Here is a 13,157-nt window from a genome sequence, read left to right as displayed (position 1 = left end):
TATCTATATCTATATCTACCTCTCTCTCTCTCTCTCTCTCTCTCTCTCTCTCTCTCTGAGTAGGCAGAGTCAGGGAGTCGCCATGGAACCACCAGGTGGAACCTTGCTGGTAAACCATGAGCCTTGTGGTAAAATATAAAATAATAGAAATGGGTTAATCAAAGATATAAGAGCTAGCTAACAATACACTTAAGTGATTGGCCAAGCAGTGATTTAAATAATATAGTTTCTGTGTGGTTATTTTGGGAGTCTGGACAGCTGAGAAATGAACGAGCGGCCTCCCGCCAACACTCCACATGTGAGTTTTGGTATATTTGCTGCCCTTCTCCCCAAATAAATAGATGTATAAATAAACAGATAAATATAGTACAGAAAGAAAAAAGACAATGTAATGTTACGGGTGTGAACACATTTCATACACATTTTCATTTGAGATGGGTGCTATTCTGAGTTTGTTAAGCGCGTACATGAGGTGCTGAAGACAGCAATCAGTAAACAGCAGCATGAGCACCTAAGTTCAGAGCCCAGAGCCCACAAAAACACCAGGGACAACAGGACACACGTGTGACCCTTGTGGAGTCTGGGACAGTGAGAAACTGTCTTGACAAAATGCTAGGGAGGTCATGAGAAACAACCTTTATACATGCAGGTGACACACATATGCATATGTGCCCCACACATCAAAGAAAGCAAACAGTAGTAGTTACTGTCCTAGGAAGGAGAGGCCTGGCTCTGCCATCTTGCAGTGGGGGCATAGGAGCAGCATCACGAGCTGCTGACACACACAGTGTTTTCTCTGTTTCTGGGTCAACACACGGGCATCGGGGTGTGTGGGTACAAAGTGCCCCCAGCGATTCAGAAGCAGAACATAAGAAGAATAAACCGACATAGCCTGAATGTTCATCATGCTACCTACCGGTCTAGATATCTGTGGCACTGAGCATCTAAGCTGCCTGTCAGACAAGTGTGACATAAATAAACAAGGGCAAAGAAAACGCTGATTATGGTTTTAAGTAGCGGGAGCAGTTAGAATGTGGCGGACAGGAAGCAGCTGCAGGCCAGTCACCACGACAGTTCCTCCTGAGAGGAGCTCTGTATTCAGTTAAGTATTTATGATAACAAATAAAGGACTTTTTAGGCAAAATTTGAAGTAACATCATAAAACATCTATATTCAAGTTTTTAGCTTTTCAAAGTAGGCCTTGAATTGAATTACTGAGAAAACATTTGTTCACAGGTTAAATACATTCTTCACTCTACATGAAGAAACACACCTGATGAACAGGACATGTTTTCTCCATGGCACTCTCTGCAGTGTGGGTGTGTGGTCATCATACAGAAAGACACAGTGGTGGCAGCAGCTCAGTGAGTGTGGCTTCTACAGGCTCACTTTTCTCCTCGGCATGCTGGTGTGTGCACTTGGATGGCTGAGACAGGAGAGTTGCCACAGGTCCCTGTTGCCACAGGTCAAGGCCAGCCTGGTCTACATAGTGAGGCCTTGTCTTTAAAGATTTCTTGTGGGACTCCTGACAGTGGGACAGGGGCTGTCTCTGACTCTTGCTGGTTTTTGGGACCCTACTCCTTACACTGGGCCACCTTGCCCACCCTTAATACAAGGCAAGGTGCTTAGTCTTACTAGAACCTGACATGTGTGTTCTGTCACACCCATGGGGGGCCTGCCCTTTTATGAATAAAAATGGAGGAGAGGGGGATGGGGAGGCAAAGGGTAAGTGGGGGGTAGGGACTGGAATGAGAGAGGGAGGGGAAACCGGCCAGACCACACACCCACACCCACAGAGAGAGAGAGAGAGAGAGAGAGAGAGAGAGAGAGAGAGAGAGAGAGAGAGAGAGATATTACTTAAACAAACAGACAACAGCAACACTGTTTAGGTGAATTCCGAGTTGAAGCCTTAATCATGCTGACCTGGCTGATCTCACTCAGCAGATCATGGAGGTTCTCAAGAGGAATACTGAATATATTGGCAGAAAAGAATGCCTTAGACCCTTCCACATTAAACCCAATTAACAGTCCTGGTGAAAGGTGTTTTGCTAGACAGGGAAGCCCAGCATTTCCAGCACTGCAGACCTACGGGAAAGAAAGATGAGTGTGCAGACAGCAGTGACCCGTTCCAATCCTGAACTGACTTGACATGCGTCCGCTATCAACCTCTGACTAGGAGCTCAGGGACATAGAACAGCCGAACACCTAGCAGGTCCTGGATGCAATTTCCTCTTAATCATGTTTGCTAAATGGCAGATTTATAAATAGAAACTTTGAACACATTACTTGGTTTTATGTAGATAGAGGTTTATGCCTTCATTGTGTTCCAAAAAATAATCTAAAGCATCTAATAAGTATATATAAATTCTGATAAAATCTTAAACAGGGCCTAGTGGCTCAGCCCTATAATTCCAGCAACTTAGGAGACTGAGGCAGGAGGATTGCAAGTTCAGGACTTGCCTGGAGTACAGAGTATTCCAAGGTCAGCCTGGGTAAGCTGGTGGTAACCCTGTCTCAAAACAGGAATGACAAGCAGGTTTTGGGACAGAGGCATGATGCGGGATTCCCTCCCCTCTGGATGCTGTGAATACCATTGGTTAATAAAGAAACTGTCATGGCCTGTGATAGGGCAAAAGAATAGAGGTAGGCAGGGAAAACTAAACTGATTGCTGGGAGAAGGAAGGTAGAGTTAAGAGAAGCCATGGAGCTGCCACCAGAGACAGACGTGCTGAAACTTTGCTAGTAGGCTATGACCTCATGGTGATGCACAGTTTAATAGAGATGGGTTAAATTAATGAAGAGTTAGCCAGTAAGAAGCTAGAGCTAATGGGCCACGCAGTGATTTAAGTAATATAGTTTCTGTGTGTTTATTTCGGGGCTGAGCAGCAGTGAACCAACAAGAGACCTTCCCACAACAGTGGAAGAGCACCTGCTCAGCACTCCTGAGTCCCTGGGTTCAATCCCTACTACCATGGAAAGCTTTTATGCGGAGGTGTGTGTATACAAACATACATACACACACACACACACACACACACACATATACAAAGACATATATGTGTATGTATATACTTTTATTTTAAAATTTGTTTTCTTTTTTTCAAAGAAGTACTTTTAAAGAAAAGCTTAAAATAAATAAGAGGGAAAGCTGAAACAGAATAGGAGGAAAGACAGAAGACAGACCCAGGAAATGTGGCTGGAAACATGGACTTCAGGGCATGATACAAGGCAACTTCATCTTCATTATGTTAAAAAAAGTCCACATTTCTATTTAATAAAGACACACTGCCTAATTTACTTTATTCTTTATTTTAAATGTATTCAGAAATTGACAATAAGTAGAGTTTAACTCAGAAGGGGTTCTGGTAGCTAGGAGTCTGCTCTGGATTAGGAAACATTTACAATAAAAAAAATCACTACTGAAGACAAACATCAGGAGCAGGCCGTACAGACTTCAGATGCAAGGTAGCATGAGGGAGGTTCAGAGCGCAAGCCTTACCACAGCCTGACACACAGTGTGCCTGAGAGCCCACTGGAGAAGAACGCAGTGTGCACCACACATGGGGTAAGGTGCACTTGTTGGGCAGGAGAGCCTCGGTTAGCAGAGCACAGGTCTGTGGTGTCTGTGGTGGCATTTCTAGATGTGATGATTAGGGCCCTCACCAAATAGACAAATTCATCCTTTGATGGACTTATGGCTGTATTACTGAGTTGGAGGAAGTTGGTCCGTGGGGTCATGTCCTTTGGGACCACTTCTGTAAACCTTTTTTGACTTGGACACTGTGGTGGTTTGAGTAAGAATCACTTCCATAGGCTCACATATCTGAATAATAGTGAGCAGGGGGTGGCACTATTTGAGAAGGATTAGGAGGTGTGGCTTCAATAGAGTAGGTGTGGCCTTGCTGGAGGAATTGCATCACTGCAGGTGGGTTTTGAGGTTTCCCAATCCTTGCCAGACCCAGTCTCTCTGGCTGCAGATCGGAATGTAGCTCTCAACTACTTCTGCATGCGTGCACCATACCTGCTGCATCTGCTGTGCTCCCTGCCACATGAAAATGGACTAAACTTCTGAAACTGAAAGCAAGCCCCCAGTTAATGCTTTCTCTCCTAATAGTTGCCTTGGTCACGGTGTCTCTTCATAGCAACAGAACAGTGACAAGACAGCCACATCCTTCCCCATCACGATGGACTGATGCCCTGGAACTATGACACAAACCATACTACTCACGTGAAGTTGTTACGTCAGGTATTTGGTAATAACTGGGCAAAGTAACCAACACAGAACACTGATGCCAAGAATGGGTCACGGCTACCACTCCATCTGACCAGGTGGGTTTAAGGCCTTTAGAAGTAGTGTGTGGGGTGAACTTAGAAGAGTTTAGAGAAACAGGCAGGGAAAAAAATCTTAACATGCTGTAAATCAGAGTTATGGTGGTTTTGGTAGGAGCTCAGAAGAGCAGAATTCCAGGGGAATGTGGACAAGGCATGCCCAGAAGTTTCAGATGGGAACAACACTCATGGGAACTGGATTAGAAGTCATTTATGTTATGCTGTGGCAAATAACTTGTCTACATTTTGTTCATACTTTGAGACTTTCGGGAGGTGGAATTAAACAGGATGGCATATTTATTCTGGCGGAGAGCATTTTAGGACAGCACAGCATGTGAGCGATGGCACAGGTATCACTAGCCGCCGTGAGCCAGGCTTACAGCAGAACTGGAAGGAAGAAGCAGAGTGAGGTTTGGACACAGTGCAATGGCTAGAGGAGGGTGCTGCAGACAAGGGCACGGCTACCGACGACAGAAGCCAGTACGTGGGCGGCGTCAACAGGAGGTGCCCTGACAGAACCTCAGGACCCGGCCAAACCACCCTCAGAGTGAAGAGTGGAAATGGTAGCATCACCTGAGAGCTTTTTCTTGGAAGGAGCGCACCTTCTGGGTGCCTGTGGGAGCAGGGCTGCCTGGGAAGTACTCCCTCAGGACTGTCTCACTGTGCACAACTGCCCAAGGACTCAGAGGGGTTGCAACTGTGGTCCAAAGAGGCCCAGCTGCTGCTTGGGCTGCCAGCAGAATTGGCATCATCCAATTGGTGCTGGTTTTACAGGCATGCAGAACGTAAGAGTTAGGGATAATGGAAACTTCCATCCGGGTGTTGAAGAAAAGCCTGGGAAGCCAGAACATCTGTCAGTGTCAGAGTCCCCAAAGGCCATTCTGTGAGGTCAAGGAGTGAAGCCTGAGGGTGAAAGGGAAATGTGCAGCGAAGAGGAGGCTGCAGGCAGGGAGAAAAGTCAGTGCAGGAATGAGGTCCTGTAGTGGGTGCTGCTGGGAAGGAAACAAGGTTCTTACCCCTCCCTACCTCCCTTCCTCCCCTCCCCTTCTCCTCGATTACCTGGATGTTCTGCCCAGACATCTTAGGCCAAGAAACTATAGGCTGAACCCTCTGAAACTCTGAGAGAAAGCCTCCTGCTTAGGCTAATCTGAGGTATTTTATCAAGACGCCGAGAAAGCTAACTCATGCGTGCATCTCCATACCCACGAGCACTTGATGGGTTTTACTCACCTATAGCCTGGGCTAAGGCTATCACAACCTCCTGGCAAGTTGTGACTTCAGTGACACCGCAGACAATCCTCTGAACTCCATCCACCCACACTTTCAGTTCCATGGTGCACCTGCCAGTCACTCAGAGGCCCTGACAGTGGTCATCAGGGTTCAGGTCATGGCTCTGGCTCTGGCAACACAGAAAAGACAGATTCTATATTACAAGCTAAAAAACAAACAAACAAATAAACAAAAAGGTAAAACATCGTCTTTTTAAAAAGGAAACATTCCCTATATTATGTGAACTATAGCATAATACTAAAATGTCCCACTGTGGTTGAAGTCCAGGCTTGCTTTATGGCGCAGAACTCCGCAAGGTAAATGGCTCCTAACTTTTAATTGTGTCCCAGGTCTAAAGACTTGCTCAATGCCGTGCTGGTGTCTCTCTTTTCAATTTGTTCATTAGTATAATGTCAAGAGTTTTTTAAATTTATTTATTTATTAAAGATTTCTGTCTCTTCCCCGCCGCCGCCTCCCATTTCCCTCCCCCTCCCCCTCCCCCAATCAAGTCCTCTCCCTCGTCAGCCCAAAGAGCAATCAGGGTTCCCTGCCCTGTGGGAAGTCCAAGGACCACCCACCTCCATCCAGGTCTAGTAAGGTGAGCATCCAAACTGCCTAGGCTCCCACAAAGCCAGTATGTGCAGTAGGATCAAAAACCCATTGCCATTGTTCTTGAGTAGTCCTCATTGTCTGCTATGTTCAGCAAGTCCGGTTTTATCCCATGCTTTTTCAGACCCAGGCCAGCTGGCCTTGGTGAGTTCCCAATAGATTGCCTCAGTGTGTGGGTGCACCCCTCGTGGTCCTGAGTTCCTTGCTCGTGCTCTCTCTCCTTCTGCTCCTGATTTGGACCTTGAGATTTCTGTCCGGTGCTCCAATGTGGGACTCTGTCTCTGTCTCCTTTCATCGCCTGATGAAGGTTAACATTCAGGAGGATGCCTATATGTTTTTCTTTGGGTTCTCCTTCTTATTTAGCTTCTCTAGGATCACGAATTATAGGCTCAATGTCCTTTATTTATGGCTAGAAACCAAATATGAGTGAGTACATCCCATGTTCCTCTTTTTGGGTCTGGCTTACCTCACTCAGGATAGTGTTTTTTATTTCCATCCATTTGCATGCAAAATTCAAGAAGTCCTTGTTTTTTTTTTTGTTTTTGTTTTTGTTTTTGTTTTTGGTTTTGGTTTTGGTTTTTCGAGACAGGGTTTCTCTGTGGCTTTGGAGCCTGTCCTGGAACTAGCTCTGTAGACCAGGCTGGTCTCGAACTCACAGAGATCCGCCTGCCTCTGCCTCCCGAGTGCTGGGATTAAAGGCGTGCGCCACCACCGCCCGGCTCTTGTTTTTTACTGCTGAGTAGTACTCTAATATGTATATATTCCATACTTTCTTCATCCATTCTTCCATTGAAGGGCATCTCGGTTGTTTCCAGATGCTATTACAAACAATGCTGCTATGAACATAGTTGAGCATATACTTTTGTTGTATGTTAGGGCCTCTCTTGGGTATATTCCCAAGAGTGGTATTGCTGGGTCCAGGGATAGGTTGATCCCGAATTTCCTGAGAAACTGCCACACTGCTTTCCAAAGTGGTTGCACAAGATTGCATTCCCACCAGCAATGGATGAGTGTACCCCTTTCTCCACAACCTCTCCAGCAAAGGCTATCATTGGTGTTTTTGATTTTAGCCATTCTGACAGGTGTAAGATGGTATCTTAAAGTTGTCTTGATTTGAATGTCAAGAGTTTTTCAAGTTCCTGTCATTTCAGGAATCATAAATGACCGAACCATTTTAAACAAGCTCGCTCCATGTCCTGCTGACCAGTGTGCATCCCTGTGTCACATCCCCTGGCCTCCCCAGGCCACACCAGGGCTATAAAAACCAGCAGAAGGAAATCATTCCCTCATGCATGTCTGTCTTTTCTCACTGCTGGTTCCCTGATTTCATCAAGTCAGAAGAGTCCAACCACTAACAATAAAAAACACACCCTTCCCAGTGTTCACTGTTTACCCAGTCCCTTAAAAACAATGTGGCCACTTTATGTACCAACCAGAAGGCTTTACCGAATTAAACCAAGCTCTCCCACTAACTGGGCACATCATCTCACTGACGTTCCATAGGATCCCTTCTTTCTGGGCTTTAAACCTCAGCTCATTCTGTGGTAGCCTACAGTCTGAGGACTCTACCTGCTCTGTGGTAGCCTACAGTGTGTGGAGTCTACTGTTCTGTGGTAGCCTACAGTGTGTGGAGTCTACCTGTTCTGTGGTAGCCTACAGTGTGTGGAGTCTACCTGTTCTGTGGTAGCCTACAGTGTGTGGAGTCTACTGTTCTGTGGTAGCCTACAGTGTGTGGAGTCTACTGTTCTATGGTAGGCCTACAGTCTGAGGACTCTACCTGTTCTGTGGTAGCCTACAGTCCAAGGATGTCTGCCTGCCTATTGTCTTCTGCTCTTTCTTGATTTAAAAGAGAATGACAGGCTTAGGAGAAGTAATAAACATTGTTTTAATTAGGTGGTTATTTGGATTAGTTTTAAGGTTTATAAAACTCTAAAATCTTTTCTTGTCCCTCGTGCAGTCTTGTAAGGCCTTACGACAACTCAGGCTACCTGTGCCTGGGGTGGACAAGTGAAGAGTACCAGGCCTCGAGGGCACAAAAGCACACTTTCTGTCAACTCTAACATAAGGAGACTCTGATTGTTAACTTCCCAGAATGCTGGCCCAGCCCTCCTATGATGCCAGCCAGCACATGAGCTTGAGCTGACTTCCCTGAGTTCCTCAAGCGTGGTGCCCTGTGAGATGTGAATGGCTAGGGCAGGCGTGGGAGGTTTACATGCCACAGAAATGAAGGAGCTGCAGCCCTGGACTTGCGTAGGTTCTGCAGCAGACTCCTTGAAGCCTTCATAGCTTGGCAAACACCATTAGATGTGCAGCCGCGTCATCATTCCAGAGAGCATTGAGGAATAGGAAACCGGAGAGTCCTGACAAGACACAGCTCCTTTCTTGTTAGACGCCTGGCTCACCAGATGCCCTGTTCACCAGAAATAGCACTCCTGATATTCTTTCTTTGGACAAAATTATCAGATATTACATACACCTTTGTTAAATTAAAGGTTCTGAATTGAAACCTAGTTAGTATCAATTTATTGTCCATTAAAAAATCCTCAATCTTGCTGGGCGGTGGTGGCGCACGCCTTTAATCCCAGCACTTGGGAGGCAGAGGCAGGCGGATCTCTGTGAGTTCAAGACCAGCGTGGTCTACAAGAGCTAGTTCCAGGATAGGCTCCAAAGCCACAGAGAAACCCTGTCTCGAAAAACAAAAACAAAAAAACAAACAAAACAAAAAAACCAACCAAACAAACAAAAAATCCTCAATCTTGAGAAAGCTTTGGGTTTCACTGAAATCATCTCCTTCCCAAGAAAGCTGCACGGGAAAGGATCCCTCAGGCTCCGGATGACGGCTCACAGTTAGGACATGATGGCGTCGTTACCTCTAAACACACTGCGGCCTAATAGTGCGATCCAGAGCTCACACCCTCTGTGACTGCAATGAGCAACTGTCCCCAGTGCCCCCTTCTGTGATCTCCCCTTCTAGGAACGCATCTACGTTCCAGATCCCTACTTAACCTCTGGCACATGACCTCATATTTTCCTCTCAGGGAAGAAGGGTTTCACTTTGAACTTTCAATCATTAAGTTAGTGCACTAAACACAAACACATGCACTCTGCCATCACACAGACTCAGTGGCCCACTCGTGGAGCACAGGGCTCTGACCAGTCTTCGCGGTTTTGTTTTCGCACATGGAGAAGAAGACATGGCTTCTGTCAGGTTTGGGGCTACACTAGACTCATCTCAGCTCCATTAAATACCACTGCATTATTTGTGAGCTCACCTAAGAAGGAGCTTCCCCATCCTCCCAGCAGAAGCCCCTAGCATAACTCTCTAGGAACTAAACCTGAAGTACCTTCTACACCTCAGATCCCGGCTCTATGCCCAGTCCCCAGACTTGACCACAGGGGAAACTGGGAGTCTACACAGAGCTGCATGTGGGTGAGTAGTTGTTAAAGTGATGCGGGAGAGTCTTTTGTTTTGTGTTAATTTCATTGGTTAAATAAAGAGACTGCCTTGGCCCTTTAGTGGACAGAAAATTAGGTAGGTGGAGTAGACAGACAGAATGTTGGGAGAAAGAAGCCGAGTCAAGCGGTCGCCATGATTCTCCCACTCCAGACAGATGCAGGTTAAGATCTTTCCTGGTAAGCCAGCTCATGGTGCTACAAAGAATATTAGAAATGGGTTAGATCAATACGTAAGAGCTAGCCAATAAGAGGTTAAAACTAATGGGCCAAGCAGTGTTTAAAAGAATACAATTTCCGTGTAATTATTTCAGGTAAAGCTAGCAGGGTGCGAAGCAGCCCCGCCGCTCCTAGGTAGAATTTCGAATGGAACAGTGACACGGTGAAGTCCTCCGACAGCAGTAGCACACCTGAGGGCCTGTTTTTCTCACAAGGTTTTTACGTGTGCAATTCTGGCCTCTTAGGTTTTGGTAGAGTCTTTGGCTGAGCTACTTTGGACTCAGTAGGGTATGAAAATGGCCTGGAGAAGAAGTTTCTTTAGCTACAAACCACTGCTTGTGAAGAAGCCTTCTGTGGTCAAGTATCTATGTGTGTGGAGGCATCTCACAAGAGCAGGCTGGGTGACTGGTGTTCTGACATCACCTGAGGACAGGCCAGGAGCAGCACAGCAGGAAGTCTTAGCTGTGCAGGTGGAACGCTGGCCCTCTCTTTTCAGCTTCTGAACTGGCAGAAAGCAGTCTTCCTCTGGCTGGCTGTTGTGCTGGTTTGTATTTTCATTGTTGGTTTCCCTGGATGAACTGCCCCACCCTCAGGCACAGCAATGAGCTGTCTAGAGCCTAATGTAACTGACGGAGAAAAATACACCAGACAGAAGACACTCAGTGTGAACGGAACAGAATGTGGACTGAGTGTTTTTCACTACAGCATCTGAAACAGGTGCAGACTGCTGGTCACGTGCTGATTTACAAACGGCAGCTGACTAGATGAGTGTCACACAGACCTCACAGAGGGCAGGGTTGTGCTGTGCATGCAGAGACAGCATCTCTGTGACAATGACAAAGCAAACTTAACTCCTGGGACAGGAGGAGCAAGCACAGAAGGAGCTTATGGCCAAGGCTGGGTCATTAACATGAGATAAAGGTTCTAATGTCCCACAATAGAGAAAAAGGAGAACTTGTATTAAATGTAAATCAGCAATTTGTCATGGGGGAAGAAAGTCTGTTACTAATATTTTCACTACCATGACAGGAAACCTGCAGCAAGCAAGGATTTACTTTGACTCAGTCTGGCTCCCTCGTGGAGGAGAAGACATGGAGGCTTCATGGTAGCTCATGTGTGAGGCAGTCTGCTAACATCTCAGTGGATCGGGAACTCTATCTAGGGTAAAATGGAGCTGGCATATAGACCTTAAACCTACTCTGACGGCCCCACAGCTGCTTGCTAGGTCTCATGTCAGAAACTTCATAATCTCTCAGAACCAAGAGTTCAGACACACAGGCCTGTAGGGACCAGACTTCACATCCACACTACAGAAATGCCTGTAATGCCCCCCCCCCAAAGACAAGCTAGAGGCTGCAATCCATGCCTGCATATAAAAGGGAAGTGTGTCCCAGCTCTTGCAGGTGTGGAGGCCTCTAGAAATGGTAAGACCACAGTTCTGCTTGGGGGGGTTCAGCTCTGCCCACTGTGTGGCAGGTCTTCCCTGCCTTTCCCCACTTCTATAGTCAGGCTCTAGAGCCCAGGATGATTGATTAATTTGGTCAAGCAGTACAAGCTCAAGTGACTCCTGTACATAGAAATGAAAATGCTTCCAAAAATTAGAAACTTCTATTATACAGAAAGTCATTAGCAATAAAACATCTTGGAAAAATAAGACCACTTAAAATAAGGGACATTTTAGGTTACTGTGTCATGTATCTAAGAACAGTCAACAACTTAATTTTTTTTTCTTTTTTGGTTTTTTGAGACAGGATTTCTCTGTGTAACAACTCACTTTGTAGACCAGGCTGGACTCAAACTTATAGAGACCCACACCGCCTGCCTCTGCTTCCGAGTGCTGGGATTAAAGGCATGTGCCACCACGCCCAGCTTCAACCTAAGATTGTTTAAAGGATTACTATTTAAAATTTTGATCACATTTAGTATAAAACATTCTGAGTCAGATAAAGTTGCTGAAATGAAAACACTAATTCTTCTATTAAGAAGTGTCTTTTTTTCTTAAACTTTAAAAAAGTTTCTATTACATTTAGTGTGTGTGTGCTGTGTGAACTCCTTCAGCCAGTGGCGTTTAAGTTACCAGCCCACTTGGGAGTGGCCTCTTATACTATGAATGCCTATAGAAAGCACACGCTTGCTCTCTTCCTCCTGGCTTCTGGATTTCGTTCCTGTTCCCCATTCATGCAGAGGACTGTGAACTGGGAGTCTACCCCTAAATAAATAACCCTTTATTATATGCCATTCTGAGCTAGTGTGGGATTATTTTGTAACTTCCATCTTCGTGTGCGTGTGTGTGTGTCTGTGGGAGCACACAGGTGTGGAGGGCATAGGACAACTTGTAGGAAATGGTTCTCCTTTTCTACCAGAGGTCCGAGACTGACTCCGGTTGGAGGCTGACAGCAAGCTCCTTAACCTGCTGAGCCATCCTGATGGCTCCTTCCTTTCACTTTCCCGTGAATGCAAGAAGTACCTAGGTTTTAATCTCATTTCTTACTTTGGCACTACAAAAGGCTTTTCTTTTTCCAAGCTCATCCTGGATAGTGTCCTGACACACTGACACACCCATTTTCCTAAGCCATATACGATTCTGATTCCATAGCTGCACTGAGATTAACTCTATACCCAGTGCTGTTAACAAGCAGCTCCTCAATCAGGACCAAACGTTTCTTTCGGAAGCACAGTGCTTAAACAACCAAGGAGAGATGCTTTTCTGTGCGGAGCCTATGCTGAGCTGGGGAGACAGCAACTGGGACCCAAGGATGCTGCTCTATCCCGGGGGCTGGAGTTCCCATCCTTGTACCGTGTTAGACGGCTTGCCAACACCCGCAGTCCAATGCCCTGTTCTGGCCTGCACACATATTTGTGCATATACTCAGTTCGACTGACAGACAGAAAGGCACACACACACACAACTGTCTTTTAAATGGGTAAAATTTGCTTTTTAACCAGGATCTAAGGACAAATGCAGAATTTCTATATAATAACCATAATTAAAAAATGAGCAAAATCTTATCCATTTTGGAAGACAGGTGTATCGATAACTGAGAGTGGTCTCCAAAGTGAACTCTGTTGACTGGTCTCTTTCTACTACACTGACCCACTAAGCCTGTCATTATCCCCAACTACCTCTAACACCCTAAAGGACCACAGAACCGTAGTTAGACTAGTCTCTTTTCTGGCTGACAGAGAACTGTTGCGGGAGGTCCTTCCGCTCCTCCAGCCTATAGCCGCTGAGATACCAGCCCATTGGGGCGTGGTCTCTCTCCCTTTAAAAAAGCGGC

The 13,157-nt window shown here is 46.0% G+C and overlaps 1 protein-coding gene across 2 annotated transcripts in view; it reads right to left on the bottom strand.

Annotated features, from left to right (window-relative positions):
• The window catches only part of Rassf8 (Ras association domain family member 8), an 80,227-nt gene that overhangs the window by 4,928 nt on the left and 62,142 nt on the right, over window positions 1-13,157 (bottom strand). For both annotated transcript variants that reach the window (XM_005364595.3, XM_026787908.1), the window contains exon 2: window positions 5,560-5,728. In XM_005364595.3, the coding sequence (XP_005364652.1) occupies window positions 5,560-5,662 (103 nt within the window). In that variant the 5' untranslated portion in view covers window positions 5,663-5,728. The remainder of the gene's footprint in view (window positions 1-5,559; window positions 5,729-13,157) is intronic.

This window comes from Microtus ochrogaster (genome assembly GCF_000317375.1).
Source record: "Microtus ochrogaster isolate Prairie Vole_2 chromosome 14 unlocalized genomic scaffold, MicOch1.0 chr14_random_2, whole genome shotgun sequence".
NCBI classification, from domain to species: Eukaryota; Metazoa; Chordata; class Mammalia; order Rodentia; family Cricetidae; genus Microtus; species Microtus ochrogaster.
Note: the sequence above shows the minus strand (reverse complement) of the source record. Positions and strands in the feature narration are given on the sequence as shown.